Raw genomic sequence first — 26,518 nt, forward strand, 5'->3', positions numbered from 1 at the left:
AGCTCACACCTATATTCCCAGCACTTTGGGAGGCCAAGGCGGGAGCATCACTTGAGGCCAAGAGTTTGAAATAAGCCTGGGCAACACAATGAGAACCTATGTTTACAAATATATATATATTTGTAAATATATATATATATTTACATATATATATTATATATATAATATATATAAATATAAATATAAACATAAACATATATATATATATATATATTTTTTTTTAATGAACCAGGCATGGTGGCATGTGCTTGTAATCCTAGCTACTTGGGAGGCTGAGGCAGGAGGACCACATGAACCCAGGAGTTTGGTGCTACAATGAACCATGATCGTGTCATGCATTCCAGGGTGAACAACAGAGGGAGGCCCTATCTCTATTATGAAAAAAAAAAGAAAGAAAGAAATATGTATCATTAAAGAAAAAGGAAGACAGGAGATCCAAGAAAGAAAGGAATCAACACAAGAGAAGAAGGAATTCCTCAGAAAGTAATCAAGAGAAATCCCAGGATGATGCTTATGTGGCAGGCTTATAAAACAAGAAGTCAGGCCGGGTGCAGTGGCTCACGCCTGCAATCCCAGCTCTTTGGGAGGTCGAGGCAGGCAGATCACCTGAGGTCAGGAGTTCGATACCAATGTGACCAACATGGAGAAACCCCGTCTCTACTAACAATACAAAAAAATTAGCTGGGCGTGGTGGTACATGCCTGTAATCCCAGCTACTCGGGAAGCTGAGGCAGGAAAATTGCTTGAATCTGGGAGGCTAACGTTGCAGTGAGCCAAGATTGCAGCATTGCACTCCAGCCTGGGCAACAAGAGCGAAACTCTATCTCAAAAAAAAAAAGAAGACGTCCAGAGCGGAGCAAGAGAAGTGAGTGTTCCAGGAGGGATGTATCCAGCATTAAAAGGGACCTGAGCAATAACTTGATATGATTCATCACACTGCTAACTCTGTGGCTAAGTTAGTGGGAAGTGAAGAATTAAGCAAATAGACAAAATATTGAGGAAACTAGGTTATTTTTGTTTTTTGTTTGTTTGTTCTTTTTTTTTCTTTGAGGGAAGTGTTAATTCCAAGACAGACAAAAAGTTTAACACAAAAATAAATCACAGTAAAATACTGGACTTAGTGGTGAATACTTACATAGCTCTAATGCTTTAATCTTTGAGTATTTAATCAAAAATTATGAAATAACTGGAAGATTGGAGAAATAGGAGGAAGAATGACATGAAAGAAAAGAAGTAAAAAAAAAAAAAGAAGTAAATCCTCATCTTCCATGGGAATAAATCAATAAACAATATCTACAATTATTTTTTCTGTCCAGTGAATGGAATACAGTCTTTTGGGTTTTTTTTTTTAGATGGTCTTGTCTGTTACCCAGGCTGGAGTGGAGTGGTGCCATTGTAGCTTACGGCAGCGTCGAACTCCTGGGCTCAAGCAATCTTCCCGCCTTGGCCTCCCAAAGTGTTGAGATTACAGGAGTATGACACAGCGCCCAGCCTACAATTGTTAAATGAAGAAACCAGAGTGTAGTCAGTTTCTCAGAAACATGAGTACAAAGAGCTAAAATACAGCTATGAGGCTGGGTGTGATGGTGAATACCTGGAGTTTGAGCCACTCTGGAGACTGAGACAGTAGGATTGTTTGAGCTAAGTTAGAGGCTGTAGTGTGCCACAACAGCCACTGTGAATAGCCACAGCACTCTAGTCCAGGCAGCATGGTGACACTCTGTCAAAAATAAAAAATAAAAAGCTATGAGTTGAAAGAGACTGTGAGGCTCTTTAGAAAGAACAGGACTCAAGGTTCTGGAAGGACAGAACAGGGAACTACTTTGTTTTTATATAAACTATTTAACTTTTAAGACTATTACATCTGTAATTTGGAAAAATAATTTTTAAATTTTTGATAATGGCCAGGCAGTCACTCATGCCTGTAATACCAGCATTTTGGGATACCAAGGCAGGATACCAACTCTTAGGAGTTCAAGACCCACCTGGGAAACGTACTCTACAAAAATTTTTAAAACTAGCAGGGCAAGGTGGTGTACACCTGCAGTCTCAGCTACTCAGGAGGCTGAGGCAGGAGGCTCACTTGAACCTGGGAGGTTGAGAGTTCAGTGAGACATGATTGTGCGACTACCCTCCAGCCTGGGTGACAGAGTGAGACCCTGTCTAAAATAAATACATTAAATTAAATTTGGATAGTAACTATTTAACTTAAAAATGGAAATCTTGGCTGGGCATGGTGGCTCATGCCTGTAATCCCAGCACTTTGGGAGGCCGAGACTGGTGGATCACATGATCAGGAGTTTGAGACCAGCTTGGCCAATATGGTGAAACCTCAGCTCTACTAAAAATACAAAAATTAGCTGGGGGTGGTGGTGCGTGCCTGTAGTCTCAGCTACTCAGGAGGCTGAGGTAGGAGAATTGCTTGAACCTGGAAGGCAGAGGTTGCGATGAGCCGAGATCGTGCCACTGCACTCCAGTGTGAGTGACAAGAGCAAAACTCTGCTTAAAAAAAAAAAAATTATCCTGGTGTGGTGGCACGCGCCTGTAGTCCCAGCTACTCGGGAGGCTGGGCAGTAGAATCGCTTGAACCCCGGAGGTGGAGGTCAAGGTGAGCCGAGATCATGCCACTGCACTCTGGCCTGGGTGACAGAGCAACAGTCTGTCTCAAAACCAAAAAATAAACGGCAATTTTAAAGAGTTTACCTAAAGATACATATAAGCAAAATAAGAATAAAATATCAGTTTGTCTTCTGATATTCTCCCTAGATGCCACTCCCCACCCCTCTTAAAAATAACTATGTACATTTTCATGAACTTAAATATCTACCTACATTTTCACAGCTCTTTATCTAGACTAAAGTAATTGTTGACCCCATATGAAAAGAAAAACTGATTCTGTTTCTGTTTACATATAAATTATTAAATGATGCCATGTGAGCATTTGAAACACATGCCAATAAAAACTACCACAGCAAGTACAGGTTTATCTAAGTAAACATTTTGAAAAATGGTGAAAGGCCATTATTTGAGAAGTGTATACCATGATTTTTGGCTCTCCTATGGCTCACTGGCCTATAAATAATTCATTTGTTTAATTTATTCATATAACACAGCTTTATAGATTTCCTTTTTACATTTGAGGTACCATGCTAAATTCTAAATTTCCTGAAATCTGTATTATTCTTATTTATACTTCATGGCCTAAAATATTGTAAAGTGCTTAAAGCAGCAGCATATACTTTAACCTATTAACATCTGCAAATGTAAGTTCTTTTTTAGGAAAAAAAATTCAAATTTAAGAACAGGATTTATTGTTTATGGATTGATATGGAGATCAAAAGCACACACAACTCCTAAATTCAACATTCTAGAAAAACTCTCCATTATCTTTTCTAATTTTCCTATTTACCAAGAGTTGGACATACACCATAGTATTATGTCAATGAGGATCACAAAGTCAGGAGTTCGAGAGCAGTGTGGCCAACACAGTGAAACCCCATCTCTACTAAAAATACAAAAAGATTAGCTGGGCATGGTGGCGTGAGCCTGTAATCCCAGCTACTCGGGAGGCTGAGTCAGGAATATCGCTTGAACCTGGGAGGCGGAGGTTACAATGAGCCAGTTCTCAGCTCGTTCTCAAAAAAAAAAAAAAAAAGAGAGAGACATAGTCTTATGCATTCTCAGGTAAACAAGAATATAAGTATTAAATATACATTATTATATGTAATACATATAAGTATGTATTAAAAATACAGCAATAAGAAAAAAAAAAACCAACACCAGACAATAAGCTCCATGAAGATCTAAGCTCTGTGGTCCACTACGGCATCTCCAGTGCCAGATGGCATCCAGCAACTTACTTGGTACTAAAATGTATTAAACGAATGAATGAAATACTACTTTGTAATTTTGTATGACTTCTATAACCAACGGAGTTACAAAAATATCCCATTCTAATCATGTATCAGGTATTTATATGTCTGCGAAGGAAGACCTGTCTTGTTAATTTTTGTTTTCCCAAGAGCCTAGAAAATGTTGAAAGAAAAAAAAATGGGGAAAAAAAAGCCCTTTTCTGGAACAAGTTAGAATAGGACCCACATACATTTTATTTGTTACTAACAAAACGTCCAGCTTGTCTGTCTTCTTTGAAAACTCCATGGCCTCAAGAGGAGTCCATTCTAATTGGGAAAAAAGTGACTTTTTCAGAAGCTGGCGCTTCCCACTCCATGCAAAGCCAAGACAAGTTAGCAAAACCGCAAAGACTTGGCTAATTCAAACATAAGCTAATAATTCGTTATTACTGGCGCAAATTAGCCACTTTCTTTTGCTGCGCAGGTCAATGTCGACAACCACACTGACTCCTCCTGTAGGGCGAACGTCTCCCCAGTAGCTCGTGAGAAGCACAGCTCTTCTCAGCAAAAACCGAGGGAGACTGGAATTTGTGCAGTGCAGTAATCCAAACCCCTCGAGTAGATGCCCGCTTTAAAATCTGCATCTCGTAAGAAATGTCTTCCATTTTCCATATTAGGAACTGAGAAAACAAGTCTCCTGAGCCCTTCAGGGACAAGTTCTTTTCCAAACACTACAACCACCTCCAACCACCCCACAATGCCTGAGCCCGAGGGTGGGCCACACACGACCCAGCGCTAGACAGTCACAGTCAAGCTGTCCGCCGCCTGCCTTGCCTTTAAAGAAGCCGCACACAATCAAGCTGCCCGGGAGTTCAACTTCCGGCCACATAGTGAGAGGATGTTTTTCTACTGGAGCTGAGCCGCGGGGGCGCGCCCCCCGGCCACGCCCTCCTAGCTACGCCCTCCACGCCCGGCCTTTGGAGCGCGAGCTCGGGCGGGAGCACGGAAGGGGCGGGGCCACATAGGCGGCTGCTGAGTGGTTCACCTTCTTCCCTTCGCGCGCAGTCACGCGGAGGCAAGCTCACAGTGGGCGGAGAGCGCGGTAGCGCGCGCGCGAGCGGGCTCTTAGTGCCCTCCCCGGTGACGTGCCTGGCCGAGGCCGCGCCAGGGCGCTGTTGCTGCCAGTACAGCTATCATGGCGTCCGAGGCGCTGGCTGCGGAGAGGTGGCCGCGGTCTCCATAGAGCGGGGGGCGGGCGGCCAGGTATGGAGAGCAGCCCCGAGAGCTTGCAGCCGTTAGAACATGGGGTGGCGGCCGGGCCAGCGTCAGGGATAGGTTCTTCGCAGGAAGGGCTACAGGAGACCAGGCTCGCCGCTGAGGATGGTCCTGGAGTATGGGCGGCGGAGAGCAGCGGCGGGAATGGGCAGGGGGCGGCGGCCGCCAGGAGGAGCCTCCCGGACTCGGCTTCTCCCGCGGGCTCTCCTGAGGCTCCCGGACCCTACAGCTCCGCCCCGGGTTTGGACTTGAAGGATGGTGCTTTGGAGAGTCCTGCTGCCGCCGAGGTGCCTCTGAGAGGGCAGTACAAGGTGACCGCCTCCCCCGAGACCGCCGAGGCCGGAGTGGGTCATGAGTTGGGTCCCGCTGGAGACGCGGGAGTCCGCCCGGATCTTGCCAGCACCTGCCAAGCAGAGCTGACGGCCGCCGGCTCCGAAGAACCCAGCAGCGCCGGCGGCCTCAGCAGCAGTTGCAGCGACCCAAGCCCTCCTGGGGAGTCGCCGAGCCTGGACTCTCTGGAGTCGTTCTCTAACCTGCATTCTTTCCCCAGTAGCTGCGAGTTCAATAGTGAGGAGGGAGCGGAGAACAGGGTCCCTGAGGAGGAGGAGGAGGGTGCGGCAGTGCTGCCCGGGGCTGTTCCTCTGTGCAAGGAGGAGGAGGAGGAGGAAGAGACCGCTCAGGTGCTGGCGGCCTCCAAGGAACGCTTCCCGGGACAATCTGTGTATCACATCAAGTGGATCCAGTGGAAGGAAGAGAACACACCCATCATCACCCAGAACGAGAATGGACCCTGCCCCTTGCTGGCCATCCTCAATGTTTTGCTCCTGGCCTGGAAGGTACATTCTGCAGCTTTCTACTACCTACAGCTTTTGGGGTGGAGGAAAACGGGGTGAGGGAGCTGCTGCATGTCAGGTGATGCCTTCATTTCTTTCCTCATTCATCAGTCCCCTTCTTACATGAAATTCATTCCAAGACTTCCATGTTGAGAGAATATTCCCGTGTACATATATCAAAAAGAATTGCCCCTAACCTCAGGTTTCTCTTGTAGTGTTTAAGAGTTCAACATTCAGTTGTGGTTGATACACTTACAAACGAAAAGGACTTAGAGCATCCTAAATCTTACGGTTATTTTAAACTATAATTTCCTGCTTTATCTCTTCTTACTGATCTTATCACGTATGCAAAAAAGTGAAGAATTGGAGAAAGTGATCTTCAGAAGTTACCATCAATCCATGATACCATGGACTAAGTTTTGATGGTTATGTTTAGTCTAATTTCCAACTAATGCCCCATTTATGTGTAGATACTTAAGAGAATGGTGATGGGGAAGATGTGGCTCTTTAGACAAATTCCATTTAAGGAAAAGCATTGGTCTGAGACCCAATTACCAGAACTTCTTGGTTTTCAAAGATTGTTTTCATTTTATGCATGATTTTTACTTGCCTCATTTCTTTGGCTCTCCTTAAATGGTTTGGCATTATTACCAGTAACCATGCATCTGAATGTGTTAAGGGAGCTAAAACTGTAAGAACTAAAGTAAAGAAAGATATGTCTAAGGTGAGGGAGCAAAAAAGGGAAGGGCCCTTAAAAATAGGTATGTTGAGGACCCAGAGCGAGTTACCTGTAAAATGAAGTGTCTTATTTAAGCTTGCAGTGTTAGGGTGCTGAGATGCATCTCACAGCACCTATTTTATCTTCAAATTGGTAATTATATCTATGGAGGCAATGTTTCCTAGAAAAAAAAATAACCCAAACTGGGTGTGGTGGTGTGCGCCTGTAATCCCAGCTACTCCGAAAGCTCACCTACTCTGGAAGGTGACACAAGACAATCGCTTGAGCCCAGAAGTTTGAGACCAGCCTGGGCAATATAGTGAGACCCTATATTAAAAGAAAAAGAAAAAAATAATAACCTGGATTCTTCTGAACAGTTAGGAAGAAAATCAAGAAAAGGGAACAGTGTTTATCACGTCTTGATCTTCCTGTCAGTAGCAAGGGCTGATACAAAAGAAATAAAATTAGAAACCTTGCCATTATCTGGTGCATAATGGCACTGAGATGTTTTGAGTGAAGACAGTACCTGCCCTTAAAAGGCTGTCAAGCTGTTTGAGGTGGCATCATTGACTTACTTGAAACTGTTTAAGAACCAGAAATAGTGGGTTTTGTGAGAAAAGTGGTAGGTAAATTGTGGTAAATCTGTGGAAATTCATTTGACATTCAAAAAGGGGAAATTTTCCTTTGGTATGGCATAGTCCTAGAAAGCTTCATGGAATTTTTGGGTTGAACCAATCTTTTTTTTTTTTCTTTTTGTAAAAGACACCACTTTTAAAGCAATTTAACAAATCTTTTCAGGAAGAGAATTTAGAATAACAGGGAAATGGAATTTCTAGGGGAGGGAAGAGTATAAACTGAAGGATTGAAAATAGAATGGATATTGTGTGTTTATATGTTTATTAAATGACAGAAGTGGTAAGTTAATGTTGGAGAGTAATGAAAAATAAGTTTGAAAAGGTGAAGAAGAACCACTTGATAGAGGCCCCCAACTAGGGAGTTAGTTAGACTTGTTCAAATGGGCCAGAATCCCTAATCTTTTTTGTAGGAAGGAATAACTATTATTTTCCTTTAGTCTTTTTTCTTAGTTTCTGTATAGTACTGCAGAAATGCAGAGGAAAGAGCAAGTACTGTGGTCTGGAGTATTTGGGGACAGATATGTATTAAACTGACTCATTGAATTCAGACAGATTCAAATGAAGTCAAATGTTTGGGTTCCCACTATGCGTGAGGTACTAGAAATGCAAAGATGAGGCTGGGTTTAGTGGCTCACATCTGTAATCTCAGCACTTTGGGAGACTGACCTGAGGTCAGGAGTCTGAGACCAGCCTGGCCAACATGATGAAACCCTGTCTTTACTAAAAATACAAAAAATTAGCCGGGTATGGTGGCAGGCACCTATAATCCCAGCTACTCAGGAACTTGAGGCAGGAGAATCGATTGAACCCGGGAGGCGAGGTTGCAGTGAGCCGAGATCACACCACTGTACTCCATCCTGGGCAACAAGAGCAAAACTCTATCCCAAAAAAAAGAAAAAAAGAAGAAATGCAAAAATGAGTATGATGCACATCTGTCTTCATGTAGCTGAGTATCTGGTGGGATGACAGACATATAAACAATAATTGCAGTGCAATGTGAGTAGCTCCAATCTGCTATGGAAGCACAGAGAAGAGGGTAATTGGGAAGGGGATACATCAAGGGAAGACTTTGTAGAAGAGAGAACCTCTGAACTAGATCCAAAGGATGAGTGAGAGAAGACCTTCTGGGCAAAGAGAATAGTTTATTGAAAGATACTAAAGCAGGAAAGGGTTCTACTTAGGACCTTCAAGCTTGGTTGAAGTGCACAGCATAGGAGGTAAAGGAAATGATAATAGTAGGACATTAAATGGAGAGGTTTTGTCAGACTGTGAATGAGCGAGCATGCTGATGAATTTGGAGATTATTTTGTCAATCTCTGGTTATCAGTGTTTTTCCTTTCTCCAGCCTATTGATGCACGCAAAAACCAGTCATAAATAATCATTAATGATTGATAAAGAGATGGATAAGAGAAGCAAAGTAGAGCAATATTCTAAGTGAGCCAGGGGTACTAGAAGTCAAAACTATTTTCACATTAATACTAAGATGTTACTTGGCTTTTTCACTCTCATTCTCACAATTGTCCGTGGAAATTTTCAGGGTGCATGATGTGATGACATTACTCTGACCGTTAATGCAATGTGTGCCTCTGTACTTTGTGTTTTAAATTTTTCTCAATTTTAATTTATAATGAGGTAGATATAGATAGATATAATTCATATAGACGAAAGTATTGGGGGTCCTCAATCATTTTTAAGACTATAAAGGGCTCTGGGAACAACAAGTTTGAGAAATGCTTTAGTAGAGAAAAATAGTAAATAAGGTGTGAAGATGGTTGTCAGATTTTGGAGGACCCATTGTTACCGGTGTTTAGACTTTATATACAGCTGATATTGGAGCTATTATAAATTGCTAGATAAAGAAATGACATGAAGAAGGTGGTCTTTTAGTTTGTTATTAGGCTAGAGGTAAGATTGTAGTGAGCGTAGCAGGAAAAATTAATGTGGATAGTGCTTGAGATAGAGAGTTCTTTGGCCCCTCTCTTTGATGAGGATAATGTGGCCTTCCCAATGATGACACCATTTTTCAAACCTGGGTAATAGAGATTGGTTGGATCTTTCAAAAGATAGGGAAGGTATGAAGGGAATTATTTCATACGGGAAAACTGATACCAAAGTTTGGTTGTGTTGAATTGGAAATGTCCACTAGTGGGACATAAAAATATAAATGTTCATTATACTGCTAGAAGCATGGACTGGGTCTCAGGAAAGAGACTAAATTTTTTTTTTTTTTTTGAGACAGAGTCTCACTCTGTCTTGCCCAGGCTGGAGTGCAGCAGTCATGGATCTCAGCTCACTGCAGCCTCCACCTCTCAGGTTCAAGTGATTCTTGTGTCTCACCCTCCCGAGTAAATGAGATGACAGGCGTGTGCCACCACATCGGATAGTTTTGTATTTTTAGTAAAGATGGGGTTTCACCATGTTGTCCACGTTGGTCTCGAAGTCGTGATGTCAGGTGATCCATCTGCAAGAGGCTAAAATGACAGGGAAAAATCAAATTGGGGAATTACTGCATAGAGTAAATGTAGTAGTTCTGACACTAAATGAATTCTCCAGAGAGTAATGAGCAATAGTTCTCAACTTGTTTCCATCTCAGTATATGTGAGAGTGACAAATTGCCAGCAGAAACATCCTCTCCATCCTGCCTCGTATTTCCTACTCCCTCTCCTCCCCTACCTCATTCTCCAGGAGACAGAGAGAAAACAGAAGAAGAGCTTAAACTGGGGGAGGAAGGGAAAGATATTAAGGGTGAGAGAGTGAAAAACCAGCATAGGGAAAATTTGAGATATGGAATGAGAACTAGAAATAGGACAATGTCATGATAGTATTCAGGGAAAAAGAATGTAATAAAAACGTGGTCCATTACTATTATCAAATGCAGCAGCATCAGAGAGCTGATGGAGTAGAGAAGATTCTGCCAAAAATAGCAGGTGTAGGGACAATATCCATGAAAAATCGGGATAGCATGGACTCCTCAGTGCTCTTCAGAGGAAAGGAACAACAACAACCATATTTTCTGAAGTAGTTGAAGGAATGGGACAAGAAAAATATCATAGAGACAAGGTCACGTTAAGATAGAGAGGGTAGGCCAAGTGTGGGGGCTCAAGCCTGTAGTCTCAGCATTTTGGGAGGCCAAGGCAGGAGGATTGCTTGAGCCCAGGAGTTTGAGACTAGCTGGGGCTCTATAGTGAGACCCCATCTCTATAAAAAAATAAATAAATAAGAAAAAAGAGAAGTAGATGAAAATTGGAGCCTCGTATTTTTCATTTTGGCAAAATAACATTGAACTCATCAGTAATTAAGTTTGTAGTAGCTGTCGAACTCATCAGTAATTAAGATTGTAAAGCGTTTGGGTGAATTTTGTGAGAAAAGTTTATTGCATTTTAAATAAGAATTTCAGTGGAGATTATGCTTGGGAATTTGAGATACAAGCCGAAAGTAGCATGGATAAACTGAGGTATTCTTTAAAAATGATTAGCATATCAGATTTGCTTTCCTTTTGGTCTTTCCCTCGTTCTCTTACATCTGGTAACAGGAGCAGGAAGGATGATGAGTGAGAGTTAGCAAAACTTGGGCTTTTCTCTCAAGAACTGACACCTGGAGTGTAAGGGGGGTGAATTAGAGAATTGAAAGTGAAAACAGTTGATCGTGTCTTTTGGGAGAGGGTGAAATTATTAGAAAATCAATAGACTGAACAACGTTAGAGGATTTGAGCAAAGGAAGTAAGTGTAGTGGTTCTGGATAAGGGACAGTAAAAATGATCAAACAGGGCTGAGTTGAAAGCGTTGGATCAGAACTGTTAGAGAGTAGATGATCATTCATAATCTAGTAAATAGTTGGCCGGGCACTGTGTCTCACACCTGTAATCCTAGCACTTTGGGAGGCCAAGGCCAGAGAATTATTAGAGCCCAGGAGTTTGAGACCAGCCTGGGCAACATAGTGAGACCCCATCTCTATAAAAGAAAAAAAAATTTAATTATAAAAAAAAAAACCTATTAAATAAGTGAGCTAACAAATCAAGAAAGAACGAAATCTATTTATTAGATTCAAGATTTAATTCAAGCTCAAATTTGTAATTCTATTTACGTCTCATTTTCAAAAGGTAGTTTCATCTACCTCTGTAGTTTTCATTTTTCTTATTTTTTTTATAGAGAGAGATGGGGTCTAACTATATTGTCTCAGCTAGTCTCAAACTCCTAGGCTCAAATTACAAATTACACCAGGTAAATTTAGCAAAAGTTATGACTTAGAATACATTTCAGTTTGCTTCTTTTTTACTGTATTTGATTTTTAATAGTTTTTAAAAATCTTATTTAAACTGTAAAAAAAGATGTTATTTATAGGTATATTTGAGGTCTGTGACCCACGTAATTAGGTGTTTATAAAAGTTAAGCTAGAAGGTATAATATAACATATATATTTGAGGGTTTAAAAAGGTATTTCTTTTCTTTCTCCCACCCCACCACCCCATCCCAAGATGGAGTCTTACTCGGTCATCCAGGCTGGAGTGCAGTGGTGTGATCTCAGCTCACTGCAACCTCCGCTTCCCAGGTTCAAGTGATTCTTCTGCCTCAGCTTCCTGGGTGGCTGGGATTACAGGTGACCACCACTATGCCCAGCTAATTTTTTGTATTTTTGGTAGAGACAGGGTGTCATTATGTTGGCCAGGCTGGTCTCGAACTGCTGAACTCGTGATTCCCCCCTCCTTGGCCTCCCAAAGTGCTGGGATTACAGATGTGAGCCTCTGTGCCTGGTTCACCAAGTGATTTATTTAATAATAGAGGGAATTCCTACTTTGTTATACTTTTTTTTTTTTTTAGAAAGAATGTTACAGGTTCTGAGGCCAAAAAACAAAAAAAAACCTTACATATAACCTATACTATACATTATGATAGAGAAGATAGAGTATTGCAATATCTGATCATTGTATAGCATTTTAGTAGAAAAATGAATGTACTAATTTAAGATGCTAGAAACACATTTCCTCTTCTAGGTAGAGAATTCTTTTTCTGATTTTTTCCTTTGCTTACTATGAGCTGAGATTATCTCCTATTACCAGTTATGGGAGGAATGCTGGGGTCCTGAAGCAGAACTTTTTATATAAAGTTGGTTTCTCCAAATACCAAACCTAGAAACTGTAAAATGAGGATTAATATATTTGATTCTGTAAAATATAAAAAAGCTTAAAAAAAAAACACCAAAAAAACCACCATAAATTAAATCAAAATACACTAAACTGAGGGAAATATTTGCCAGATTATATGTCTAAGGACTAACTTTATTTTTTAATTTTTTTTATTTTTGAGATAGGCTATAATTCTGTAACCCAGGATGGACTCTGGTGGCGCAGTCATAGCTCGCTATAGCCTTGGACCACATGTGTGTGCTACCGTGCCCACCTAATTTTTTTTTTTTTTTGAGACAAAGTCTTGCTCTGTTGCCCAGGCTGGGGTGCGGTGGCGTGATCTCGGCTCACTGCAACCTCCGCCTCCTGTGTTCAAGTGATTTCCAGCTAATTTTTGTATTTTTAGTAGAGATGGGATTTTACCATGTTGGCCGGGCTGGTCTCAAACTCCTGACCTCAGTCCTCCTGACTTGGCCTCCTGAAGTATTAGGATTACAGGCATGAGCCACTGTGCCCAGCCAATTTTTTTTCTTTTTTTCTGTAGAGATGTGTCTTGCCATGTTGTTCAGTCTGGCCATGAACTCCTGGCCTCAAGTATTCCTCCTGCCTGAGCCTCCCAAAGTGCTGGGATTACAAGTGCGAGCCACCATGCCCAACCCTAATTTCTTAATTTGCAGAAAGCCCTTATAAATTAGAAAAAGATGAGCAGCACAATGGCAAAATGAACAAAAGGCTATTAACAGGAAATTCAAAGTTTAAATGGACATATTGTCTTGTTTGATTATCACCTGCAAAGTGAGCCACCATGAAGGTGAGCCTCTCACCAGTGGTGAGTTTTTGCTCTAGTTCTCCCTCTCTCCTTGATGACTTTTTTCCTTATATCCTTTCATATATACTTCTAGCCTCCAACTAGGTTATGCTTTTTCTCCTGACTTGCAGAAACATTGTAATCACACAAATTTTCTCTTCGTGAAGTAAGCATAGAGCTCTTTTGAGGTTTTCCAAGTGTTTGTTACTTATAAAAAAGGAAAAACAGATGGTGAGCCAAAGGTTCCATCTTAGCCTCTGCCCACCCTGTTTTTAAATATAGATCCTGTAAAAAGAGATGAAAACTTCACACAATTTTGGGGTTTTGTTTACACACAAGCCTTAAGTAACATTTCTGAGGCTTTAATTCCCAGTCTCTTCCAAGCATTAGAATTGGTGTCGTATCTCTGGATTTGTAAGATAAAGTAGATAAGGGTGGAGGAGGGTATAAGTACTGCCAGTAGGAGTTGCCCTCCTGTAGTGATAGATGTGTTCATTTTTTTCTTCTCCCCTTCATATGAGTAGTCTTTTAGTGAAAAACCTTCTCACTCCCCATTCAACCTTGTCTGTTGAGTCCCAGATCAAGGACATTTCAGCACAGGTGGTACTACCAATCATAGCGGCTTTGAATAATAATAGTAAGTACTCAATTATTTTTGTGTCCAGTGCATTATTTTATATGCATAATATGTGTTTTCTCTTTCAGTTTTCTCAGCCACATCATGAAATCCTTATGTAGACTGTTGTCCTTATTTTATGTATATAGAAAATTGAAGTCCATAACGTTTAAATAAGTATCCCAAGGTAAGATTATCACCCACTCTAGAACCTGAGCTCTCACTCAGGATGCTTGATTGGGAAGATAAAGTTCAAGAGACCAGTAGTCTGGGGGACAATAGGTCTGGAGCAAAACAGGGTGGGAGAGCCAATGATAAAGTCAGAGAAGTAGAAATAGACTTCATAATACCTTGTATCAAATCCTGCAGATCTGGTACCAGTTGCTCTTTATACAGACTCCCATTTTTAGCCCTCTGTGCTTTATCTTACATCTTCTGAAGTGTCTCACACTTCTAATTTCAGAGTCTCTTTGGGGTATTATGGGGAATAAGCTTGCCTTTCCCATTGCAGTTTATTAAATAAATTCTTGGATGTTTTTCATTAGTTAGTAACTTCCGTTTTTTTTTTTTTCTTTTGCGGTGGAGTGTCACTCTTGTTGCCCAGGCTGGAGTGCAATGGTGAGATCTTGGCTCACTGCAACCTCCCCCTCCTGGTTTTAAGTGATTCTCCTGCCTCAGCCTCCCAAGTAACTGAGATTACAGGCAAACGCCACCACACCCAGCTAATTTTTGTGTTTTTAGTAGAGACAGAGTTTCACCATGTTGGCCATGCTGGTCTCACTCTCCTGACCTGAGGTAATCTGCTTGTCTCAGCCTCCCAAAGTGCTGGATTACAGCTGTGAGCCACCGCACCCGGCTAGTAACTTCTGTTTCTACTGCCACTACCCTAGTTCAGGCCTTCATTTCTCACTTGGACTACCTCAGTCACCTTCAGAATGGTCTCTAGTCTTATCCTATTCTCATCTGTCTTTCAAGCCGTTAATGTAAAAGTTTTATTAACAGTTTTTTTGTGGGGGAGATTTTTCAGCCTGGTAAGCTTGCTGAGCTTCTTAAATATAAGCAGTGAATTCTGAACGTAAAATGCTTTCTTTTACTAGTAAATCTTTTTTGTTGTTGTTCTTTTTTTAAATATACTTTAAGTTCTGGGATACGTGGGTATTTTGGTGGGGTTTTTTTTTTTTTGAGATGAAGTTTCATTCTTGTTGCACAGGTTGGAGTGCAATGGTACAGTCTTGGCTCACTGCAATCTCCGCCTCCTGTGTTCAAGCTATTCTCCTGCCTCAGCCTCCTGAGTAGCTGGGCTTGCAGATGCACACTACCATGCCCAAGTAATTTTTGCATTTTTAGTAGAGACAGGGTTTCACCATGTTGGCCAGGCTGGTCTCGAACTCCTGACCTCAAGTTTTCTACCTGCCTTGGCCTCCCAAAGAGCTGGAATTACAGGTGTGAGTGACCGTGCCCAGCCTACAGGTAAATCTTTTATTAGTAAATCTCATTGCAACAACATTCTTTATTGCTCTAAAACACTTCGAAGGCCAGGCTCAGTGGCTCATGCCTGTAATCCCAGCACTTTGGGAGGCTGAGGCGGGCAGATCACAAGGTTAGTAGATAGAGACCATCCTGGCTAATACAGTGAAACCCTGTTTCTACTAAAAAATACAAAAAATAAGCCAGGCTTGGTAGCACGTGCCTGTAGTCCCCACTACTCGGGAGGCTGAGGCAGGAGAATCACTTGAACCCAGGAGGTAGAGGTTGCAGTGAGTCAAGATTTCGCCACTGCACTCCAGCCTGAGCGACAGAGCGAGAGTTCATCTCAAATAAATAAATAAATAAATGAATAAACAAAGAAACCACTTTGAAGTGCATATAAAATAAGACATTCTTGCAAATTTAATATGTATGACTTTCTGCAATTTCTGACAGTTTTAAATAGGCCTTGGTCGTACTCTCAGGGTAGGGTATAAATTATGATAAAAACTGGTGACAGTGTTTCTAGGTTTCAAAGCCTTTTTAAGTTGTGGGTTTTCTCATAAAATTTTCCTGTTTTGAAATACGGATGGAATGGCCGCTGACTGCGGTTGCTCTCGCCTGTAATCTCAGCACTTTGGGAGGCTCAGGCGGGTGGATCACGAGGTCAGGAGTTCAAGACCAGACCAGCCTGGCCAAGATGATGAAACCTCATGAAATGTCTCTACTAAAAATACAAAAATTAGCCGAGCCGGGCGTGGTGGAAGGCGCCTGTAATCCCAGCTACTTGGGAAACTGAGGCAGAGAATTGCTTGAACCCTGGAGGTGGAGGTTGCAGTGAGCCGAGATCACGCCACTGAACTGTAACCTGGGTGACAGAGGAGGAAAGAAGGAAAGTAGAAATCCAATTAGATTTACTAAAAAGTCTGAATTTGAGTATTTTTTTTTTTTTTTGAGACGGAGTTTCGCTCTTGATACCCAGGCTGGAGTGCAATGGCGCAATCTCGGTTCACCGCAACCTCCGCCTCCTGGGTTCAGGCAATTCTCCTGCCTCAGCCTCCTGAGTAGCTGGGATTACAGGCACGCGCCACCGTGCCCAGCTAATTTTTTGTATTAGTAGAGACGGGGTTTCACCATGTTGACCAGGATGGTCTCGATCTCTTGACCTCGTGATCCACCCGCCTCGGCCTCCCAAAGTGCTGGGATTACAGGCTTGAGCCACCGCGCCCGGCCTGAATTTGAGTATTTTTAAGCATAGCATTATTAGTAGTAAATGAATAGTATGTACAAGAAATTAAAATGTAAAGCATGATGTGTAATAGCTTGTAATACAAACATTTTGATTTGCTAGAGCCAGAATTAAAGGCATATTGAAAGAATCCATAAGTTTTTGAGTCCTTATTTTGAAGAAAGTGGGTAAAGCTTCTCTTTGATTCCCATTAATGATACTTCTAATATTTTCTTTCTTTTTTTTTTTTTTTTTTTGAGGTGGAGTTTTGCTCTTGTTACCCAGGCTGGAGTGCAATGGTGCGATCACGGCTCACTGCAACCTCCGCCTCCTGGGTTCAGGCAATTCTCCAGCCTCAGCCTCCTGAGTAGCTGGGATTACAGGCACGCGCCACTATGCCCAGCTAATTTTTTGTATTTTTAGTAAAAACTGGGTTTCACCACGTTGACCAGGATGGTCTCGATCTCTTGACCTCGTGATCCACCTGCCTCGGCCTCCCAAAGTGCTGGGATTATAGGCTTGAGCCACTGTGCCCGGCCACTTCTTATATTTTCTAAACAATAGTTTTTTTATAATTTCAACTAAAAAATCATATTATATATTCATGCTGATATATGAATGCTTTAGATATATACATACACACATGTATATGTATACTGCATATTTCAAATTAATGAAATTTGACTATTATTTAGTTGGTCCATTTTGCCATACATAAGCAATGCAAAAATAGACTGCTACATAAAAATGTTATCTCCTGTGTTCCAAACTCAACTCCCTGTTTGAATGTCAAACTAAAAATGTAACACTTCCAAAGCAGACATCATTTTCTTCTACAAACTTATCTTTACTTGCCAAATTTCCATTTTTATCAATCGTATGGATCTTAATTTTTAGAGTTTCCCGAGCCTTGTAGTCAACTTTGATTACTCTTTCTCTGTCATTCTCCACTTTTCACTGGTCACAGAGTTCTATCAATTCCTGATTTGAAAGATGTTTCAGATGACGATTTATATAAGATTTCATGGAGTAAAAGTGTTCTGCTGTTGCTAAAAAAAAGTCTGTGAGGATTGGTAGAAGGGAAAAGGTAACTGGCTTTGGGGTCTGATCTCATTTCCCATCATAGCATTTCTACTTACTTTGGATAAATTAATTTTTTAAAGCCTTAGTTTAGTCTTTGGAGGTAGTAATGCCTACTTCATAGGATTGCTGGGGATTAACGTAACATACAAATTGAGTGGTAATTACTAGATGTTTAATATATTTTAAGTTTTTTTCCTGACTTTTTTTTTTTTTGAGACAGAGTCTTACTCTGTCACCCAGGCTGGAGTACAGTGATATGATCTCAGCTCACTGCTGCCTCTGCCTCCCGGGTTCAAGTGATTGTCCTCCTTCAGCCTCCGGAGTAGCTGGGATTACAGGCACCTGCCACTGTGCCTGGCTAATTTTTTGTATTTTTAGTAGAGATGGGATTTCACCATGTTGGCCAGGCTGGTCCTGAACTCCTTACCACAGGTGACCCACCCACGTTGGCCTCCCAAAGTGCTGGGATTACAGGACTGAGCCAGCATGCCCGGCCCCTGAGTTATCTTTTCTAAAGAGCAGAGACTGGCAAATACTCAATTTTATATTTTCTCAAATATTTTCCCAACTTTAAAGAGGTATTGGAACTCAAACTGTGTGTTTCTTGAGTACTTATGATTGGTGTTGTAACTGTTAAGCATTTAAAAACATTCTTTGGCCAGTAGTAATTTTTGTACTTGCTATCAACTATATAAACTGCTTCTTATTTCTTAGTTATTGCCGAGTCCCCTGCATTTATCTTTTCCTTTGGATTTTCAAAATCACAGGTGTAAAAATCTTGGCATATCACTCTTAGGATGTTTTACATTCCGGTTTAAGATTTTACTTACAGTTTAAACAGACAGTTTTATTGTTATTATTTTTGGCCTTGCTTGAGTCTATTTGCAAATATACTCTTTATATATAAAGAGTAACTCTTTAGATGATTAAGACTTACAGAATGGGCCGGGCATGGTGGCTTACACCTGTAATCCCAGCACTTTAGGAGGCTGAAGCAGGCAGATTACTTGAGCCCAGGAGTTTGGTCAACATGTCAAACCCCCATTTCTACAAAAAAATTAGCTGAGCATGGTGGCGCACACTGGTGGTCCCAGCTACTTGGGAGGTGGAGGTGGGAGGGTCACCTGAGCCCAGATAGGTCAAGGCTACAGTGAGCCATAATTTGCCACTGTACTCCAGCCTGGACGACAGAATAATTGGGCTAAATTTTTTTTTTTTTTTTTGAGACGGAGTTTCGCTCGTTACCCAGGCTGGAGTGCAATGGCACGATCTCGGCTCACCGCAACCTCCGCCTCCTGGGTTCAGGCAATTTTCCTGCCTCAGCCTTCTGAGTAGCTGGGACTACAGGCACGCGCCACCGTGCCCAGCTAATTTTTTGTATTTTTAGTAGAGACGGGGTTTCACCATGTTGACCAGGATGGTCTCAATGTCTTGACCTCGTGATCCACCCGCCTCGGCCTCCCAAAGTGCTGGGATTACAGGCGTGAGCCACTGCGCCCGGCTGGACTAAATTTTTGAGGTTTTACCTTATAGTGGAATATTTGGAGTTGGAGTAGCTATTTTCTTTTATTAGTTTAAATAATTCTTGTGCTTACATAAATAATTTTCCAGGGCCAAGTACGGTGGCTCACACCTGTAATTCCAGCTATTTGGGAGGCTGAGGTGGGAGGATTGCTTGAGGCCAGGAGTTCAAAACCAGCCTGGGTAACCTGGTGAAACCCCACCTCTACAAAAAATACAAAAATTAGCTAGATGAAAAATAAAAACAAATTAGTTAGGTGTAGTGTGTGCCTGTAGTCCCCGCTACTTGGGAAGCTCAGGTGGGATGACTGTTTGAGCCCGGGAGGTCAAGGCTGCAGTGTGCCATGATCCTCCCATTGCAGTCCAGCCTGGAGGACAGTGAGAACCTGTCTCAAAAATAATAATAACTTCCTCAGGAAATTTGGTTAATACAGTAATATTTATAGGGTAGGATATTATTTTCCTAAATAATAAAAATTTGACGTCTTTTGTGAGCTGTGTTTTGATTTATGTTGAGGTATTTTGTTCAAATTTTAGGAAGAATAAACTACTTAAAGTGCTTTCCAAGTACCTTTGTATACTTTAAAGTACTCATTTATTTATAAACACTATGTTACCGATAATTGCTAAAAGAGGTCATACTTGATTTGTCATTTTTTTCTTTCTTTCCTTTCTTTTTTTTTTTTTGAGACAAGGTCTCTCTCTTTTGCCCAGGCTGAAGTACAGTGGCATGATAATGGCTCACTGCAGCTTCAAATTCCTGGGCTCAAGAGATGCTCCCATCTCATCCTCCCAAATAGCTGGTACTACAGGCATGTGCCACCACACCTGGCTAAGTTTTGGGGTTTTTTTTTTTTTGTAGGGACAGGGTCTCCCTATATTGCTTAGGCTGGTCTCAAACTCCTGGGCTCAAGTGATCCTTCCGCTGCAGCCTCCCAAAGTGCTGGGACTATAGACATGAGCCACCATACCCAGCCTGTTACTTTTTTCACTGTAAAACTTGAAATTTAGAGATTCAGACAGACTGTCACAATTGTTAATTCCATATTCTTAGCCAACTGTCCCATAACCTGTTTCTCCTTTGATAACATCTAAAAAGACAAAGGTCATTAACAAAATCCTTGGCACTTCCTTTTGAGGTGATGGTGGTGAAGAAAAGCCAAAAAAAAAAAAAAAAAAAAAAAGCAGCAAGCTTTTGGGAAGATCTTAAATGGTTAAAAAAAATAAGATTTGTGAATGGCTCCACAGTATTAGTGTGAAGTAGACAATTTTTAGTTTTAATAAACATCCAAAGTACTTTACTGGCTAAGATTCAGGAAATGAATATACTATTGACTTTGCTTATAAATAAATGAGTTGAAATATTTGTGTATTTGCTTCTAAAAAAATCATCTAATGCAGAGATCAGCAAACTTTCTGTAAAGGATCAGATGGTGAATACTAATATTTTAGGCTTTGCATGCCATATTCATCTCTGCATTGTAGTGCAAAAGCGGCCAAGGACAGCACATAAACAAATGAGAGTGACTGTGCTGCAAAAAAAGTTTATTTAGAAAAACAGTCGACAGTAATTTGCCAGAGTTTCAGTTAAAAAATACGCCATATATGGGAACTCTGTATTCTTTCTGCTCAGTTTTTCTGTAAACCCTAAAACTGCTTTTAAAAAATAGTCTATTGAAATTTCTTTTTAAACAGATTGTCTCGCTCTGTCACCCTGGGTGGAGTGCAGTGGCACAATCTCTGCTCACTGAAACCTCTGCCTCCCGGGTTCAAGCGATTCTCCTGCCTCAGTCTCCCAAGTAGCTGGGACTACAGGTGTGCGCCACCATGCCTGGCCAATTTTTGTGTTTTTTTTTAGTCGAGTCGGGGTTTCACCAAGTCGGCCAGGCTGATCTCAAACTCCTGACCTCAAGTGATCTGCCCACCTTGGCCTCCTGGATTATAGGTGTGAGCCACCATGCCTGGCCTGAAATTTTTAGAAAATACAACAGAGAATACAAATATGTAGCATGAAGTGATGATCAAACCTCAAAGACATCTCTTAGTTTTTATGGAATAGTAAATCTACTGGATGACTGAATACAACTATCGACTGTCATATATGATTACAGAAGACTTCAAACCATTCTGTTTTATAGGGATCTTTTTAAAAACTTATTTTACTCATTGATTAAAATAAAATCGTGACGTTATTACATTCGACAACATAAACAACTAGAGGACCTTTTTCAACATTTGGGGTAATTGTTGGAGAAATTGCTGATTTAAAGGATTTTCTTTGTTGAACACAAAATAATTGCTGAAGAATTTTTAACAATATTACTATTCTTCTGTCATTGGTATAGTAATTACTTTGAGTTTCCATCCTACAGTATTTATTTTTTTCTCCTATTCTGTAAATATACCCTGGAGTGTGCTCGTGAATGTCAGTTAAAGTATTTATAATCATTGGCCATAATACTAATATCATTCATTTGACAACAGATTTGAAAAATTAATTTAGACTCATGGGTTTCTGCAGCTGAATTAATTTTAATGGATTTTCTGGGGTTTTTAGTTTAAATATCACTATGATGTATCTATTTACTTTTAACCTTTTTATTGTGAAATATAACACATAGAAAAATACATAAAACAGAGATGTCCAGTTTAATAAATTATTATAGAGCAAACATCAGTGGAACTACCATTGCAGGTCAAGAAGGTCAAGAAATAGAGTGTTTTCAGCACCTCAGAATCCCCTTAAAAGCCTTTTTTTTTTCTTTTTGAGACGGAGTTTTGCTCTTGTCGTCCAGGCTGGAGTACAATGGCACAATCCTGACTCACTGCAACCTTCAAGCAATTATCCTGCCTCATACTCCCAAGTAGCTGGAATTATAAGCATGCACCATCATGCCCAGCTAATTTTTGTAGTTTTAATAGCGATAGGGTTTTACCATGTCGGCTAGGCTGGTCTTGAACTCCTGACCTCAAATGATCCATCCACCTGCTTTGGCCTCCCAGAGTCCTGGGATTATAGGCATGAGCCACCATGCCCAGCCCATTTCTTTTCTTATTTTTTTTTTTAACTCCGTTGCCCAGGCCAGAGGTTTCACCATGTTGGCCAAGCTGGTCTCGAACTCCTGACCTCAAGTGATCCGCCCACCTTGGCCTCCCACTGTGCCCAGCCCATTTCTTACTTCTTAATTGTTTTATCTCCTATATGTACCACTCTAAACTATATAGTTTAATTTTGCTTGTTTTTAAGCTTTGCATTACCTTTTTTTTGTTGTTGTTGTTGATGGAGTCTTGCTCTTGTTGCCCAGGCTGGAGTGCAATGGCACGATCGTGATTCATCCCAACGTCCACCTCCTGGGTTCAAGCCATTCTCCTGCCTCAACCTCCCGAGTAGCTGGCATTACAGGCATGTGCCACCACACCCAGCCAATTTTTGCACTTTTAGTAGAGATGGGGTTTCTCCATGTTGATCAGGTTGGTCTCGAACTCTTGATTTCAGATGATCCGCCTGCCTCGGCCTCCCAAAGTGCTGGGATTACAGGCGTGAGCACCCACACCCGCGCCCGGCCTGCATTACTTTTAATAGCAAAAACTGCAATTATTTTTGCACCAATCTAATAGAATAACAACAAATTCTTCAGTGTGTCACTAATACAACACACGATAATAAAAATACAATAATAGTAATAAAAATGGCCAGGTAGATGGTAGTAATGTTATACTGAGCTGTATTGAAGCCTGTCTTCAGTAAATCTGCTCCATGGGTAACATCACATGTTTGGCACCTCTTCCTGCCCTTTAACTACATTTGCTACCTCATAGGACACTGTTGCTGGTGCCTGATAACAATTATGGTGGGTGGAGAAAGGTATAGCACTTGGCTTTGAAAACAGATTTTTCTTTAAGGCCTTAGGTCAGTCACTCTGTAAGTTTTATGGTGATTGGACTGATTTTCTATAGTTTAAAAAGGCTGGTTATAAAGATTCCATTATATGTGAATGTTAATGTATATGTATAGTAGATACATATATACATAAGTATTTGTGTTTCTGACTGTAAGAAACACTTTAGTCACCTAAAACATTTAATTTTATAGAATTGTTTTGTTTTTCAGGTGAAACTTCCACCAATGATGGAAATCATAACTGCTGAGCAGCTGATGGAATATTTAGGTTGGTGTTGAAAGTGGATTTTATATCTCTTCATACAAATGTTTTCAAAGCTAGTTTATTACCCAGTCTCACCTTTCTGAAGTGCTATTATACAATCTATGTTAAAATTATAGTTTTGAATCTGCTAATCAAAAATTTTTATCAGTATGTTACTGTTCTTAGATGGTATAGTCTTCTTTCTGGTCTGCATTAAAATTCTGTAATACACACAAGGAATCTAGGTAACATCTAGAAAACAAGATACATCTTAATCCCAATAAATTGTAGAATGGGAGATGGCACAGAATCGCTGACTTTGCATATACAAAGTGTTTAAAAATATTGGGTAGACTTGAATTAAAGACAAAGGAGGTGATTTAGAGCAGTGCTACTCAAAGTGTGATTCATGGACATATGCCACTCTGCAAAATGTTAGTTATCAGTCTGCAGTGAGATAGAATCTTGTCCTAGGATGTAAAATATTTACATTAGTAAGCATACTGTTTATGTCTTCTGTAATTTTTTATAGGAAAAGTTTCTGCTTGAAGTAAGTAATGTATTGAATTGCATTCCTGTCCAAGGTTCTTATTTCAAAACAGACTACTAATACAGTTTGTAGACTGGCTACATTGATTGAACTTGTTTAGAGAGCAGGCATGTACATCACACTGTGGCCTTTTATAATCTAATCTGGCAAATAAGAATTCATATATTTATACTATTACCAAATAGGAAATCTTAATTCATATTCTTACAGTTTTTTCAGTAATTAAATTTGTATTTAGGCCAGGCGTGGTGGCACACACCTGTAATCTCAGGACTTTGGAAGGCCGAGGTGGGCAGATGACTTGAGGTCAGGAGTTCGAGACCAGCCTGGCCAACATGGTGAAACCTCATCTCTACTAAAAATACAAAAATGAGCCGGCTGTGGTGGTGTGCACCTGTAGTGCCAACTACTTGGGGGTCTGAGATGGGAGAATCACTTGAGCCCAAGAGGTGGAGGTTGCAGTGAGCCGAGATCACACCAATGCACTCCATGCCTGGGTGATGGAGCGAGACTCTGCCTCAAAAACAAAAACAAATTTTATTTTTAAAAACTCTTGTCTTTACCCTTCCAGATAACTAGTTAACTGATTTTTTGTGAGATCTAGGCTTAGTGATAAAACTGAGACCACAAACTTTAGAAGACTGTTTTTTTTTTTTTGAGACAAGAGTCTTACTCTGTTGCCTAGGCTGGAATGCAGTGCCATGATCATGACTTGCTGCAACCTCGACCTCCCTAGGCTCAGGTGATCATCCAACTTCAGCTCCCCGAATATCTGGGACTGCAGGCACATGCTACCATGCCCAGCTAATTTTTTTTTTTTTTTTAATAGAGATAGAGTTTCACTGTGTTGCCTAGGCTGGTCTTCAACTCCTGGGCTGAAGCGATCCTCCTACCTTGGCCTCCCAAAGTGCTGGGAATACAGGCATGAGCCACTTCACCAAGGAGAAAGATCATTCTCAGAAAATATAATTTATATCATGTAATACCCATTTACTGGCTAGGGATCTCATAGTTAAGGGAAGATTACTCTGAATACCTAGTTGTCTGCAAACTGGCTTAAAAAGAAAATCCCTCTTTTAAGCTAGCTTAGTGATTCTTTTTATTGTTATTATTATTTTAAATTTTTATTTTTTTCCCCATGGGACTCTGCTAGATAAGTGATTCTTAAAGTTAGTGATTCCTATTTTATGGAGAAGGCTGAAATATGCTTGGTGATTTTGAGGAATAGCCAGTATGACTGCCAGAGAGTATACAAAGGGGAGTTGTAGGAGATGAGATCAGAGTTATTGGAGTCAGATCACATGGGGCCCTAAGGATGTAACAGCAATTTTGATTTTTGCCGTGAGTAAGCTGGGCAGCTGTTAGAGGATTTTGAACAGAGGATGATATGATGTAACTTTGGATTTAGTAAGAATTCTCTAGCAGTTATGTTGAAAATAGACCTTAGAGAGGGGTAAGGACAAGCAGGAAGACCATTTAGGAAGTTATTACAACTAGCAAAAGATGATGGCTTTAAACATGGTAAAGTAAGTGAAGTTTGTAAGAAGTGGTCAGATTCTGGATACAGAGTTGACAGAGTTTGCTCATCAGTTGGATGTAGAGTGAAAGTGGAATAAAGGGTTATCCCGTGGTTTTTGGTTTGAACAAGGAGAAGGATGGAGGTAGAAAAACTAAAATAGGAAAAAGTGGAAGGAGCAAGGTTTTTAGGGAGAAATCGCAGGATTTTTGTTTTTAGATGTTTATTGAAATCAAAATGGAGAGATCAGGAAAGCAATCATACATATATATGTGTATATATATGATATATGTCTATATATGTGTATGTATATACACACACACACACATATATATATATATATATCTCGAGTTCAGAGGAGAGGTCTAGATCAGTACTGTACAATTAAAATTTCTAGAATGATAGAAATGTTTTATATCTTGCTGTCCAGTTTAGTAGCCACTAGCCACATGTGGCCCTCAAACTGTTAAAATGTAGCTCTTGTCTTGAGCCCAGGAATTTGAGGCCAGCCTGGGCACCTTGGTGAGACCCCATCTCCACTTAAAAATAAAAAAATTAGCCAGGCATGGTGGTGTGCACCTGTCCCAGCTCCTTGGGAGACTGAAGTGGGAGGACTGCTTGAGCCTGGGATTCAGAGGCTGCAGTGAGCTGAGATCACAACACTGCACTCTACCCTGGGCAACAGAGCAAGACTCCCCCCTGCCCCTGTGTGTATATATATATATATATATATATATATATATATATATATACACACACACACACACACACACACACAAACATATATATATGCATATATACATATATGCGTGTGTGTATAATGTGACCAAGGAACTGAATTTTTATTTTTATGTAATTCAAATTTATATATCCACATGTTGCTACTGGCTATTGTATTAGACAGTACAAGTCTGTAAATATATATTTACAGACAACGTACATAAGCAGTAGTTAGATTGGGTGAGATCATTAAGAGAAGGAATGTAGTAGATAGAAGAGAAAAGGTCAGTGGATTGAGTTTGGCATATGCCAGTGATTAGACGATGGGAAAGAAGAAAGAGCTGGCGTGCTCAGCTGGTTAGAAGAAAAATAGAAAAATAGGAGGCTGTGATTTCCTAGAATCCTAATGAAGAAATGTTTCAAGGAAGA

At 40.7% G+C, this 26,518-nt stretch overlaps 1 protein-coding gene and 1 long non-coding RNA gene across 3 annotated transcripts in view; one reads left to right on the plus strand and one right to left on the minus strand.

The window, feature by feature from the left end:
• Nucleotides 1–235: 235 nt before the first annotated feature.
• Nucleotides 236–4,752, minus strand: LOC105710614 (uncharacterized). The gene is made up of 3 exons (XR_010337063.1): nucleotides 4,686–4,752; nucleotides 1,595–1,720; nucleotides 236–1,492 (listed from the first exon to the last, which is right to left on the minus strand). It is a non-coding gene; the product is annotated as an uncharacterized LOC105710614 (long non-coding RNA).
• A 300-nt stretch (nucleotides 4,753–5,052) lies between these two features.
• Nucleotides 5,053–26,518, plus strand: part of MINDY2 (MINDY lysine 48 deubiquitinase 2) — a 90,837-nt gene continuing 69,371 nt past the window's right edge. For both annotated transcript variants that reach the window (XM_021666210.2, XM_064361347.1), the window contains exons 1-2: nucleotides 5,053–5,962; nucleotides 23,270–23,327. In XM_021666210.2, the coding sequence (XP_021521885.2) occupies nucleotides 5,117–5,962; nucleotides 23,270–23,327 (904 nt within the window). In that variant the 5' untranslated portion in view covers nucleotides 5,053–5,116. The remainder of the gene's footprint in view (nucleotides 5,963–23,269; nucleotides 23,328–26,518) is intronic.

Source organism: Aotus nancymaae, unplaced genomic scaffold (assembly GCF_030222135.1).
Source record: "Aotus nancymaae isolate 86718 unplaced genomic scaffold, 86718_ANA_hifiasm-v0.15.2.pri h1tg000041l, whole genome shotgun sequence".
NCBI lineage: Eukaryota > Metazoa > Chordata > Mammalia > Primates > Aotidae > Aotus > Aotus nancymaae.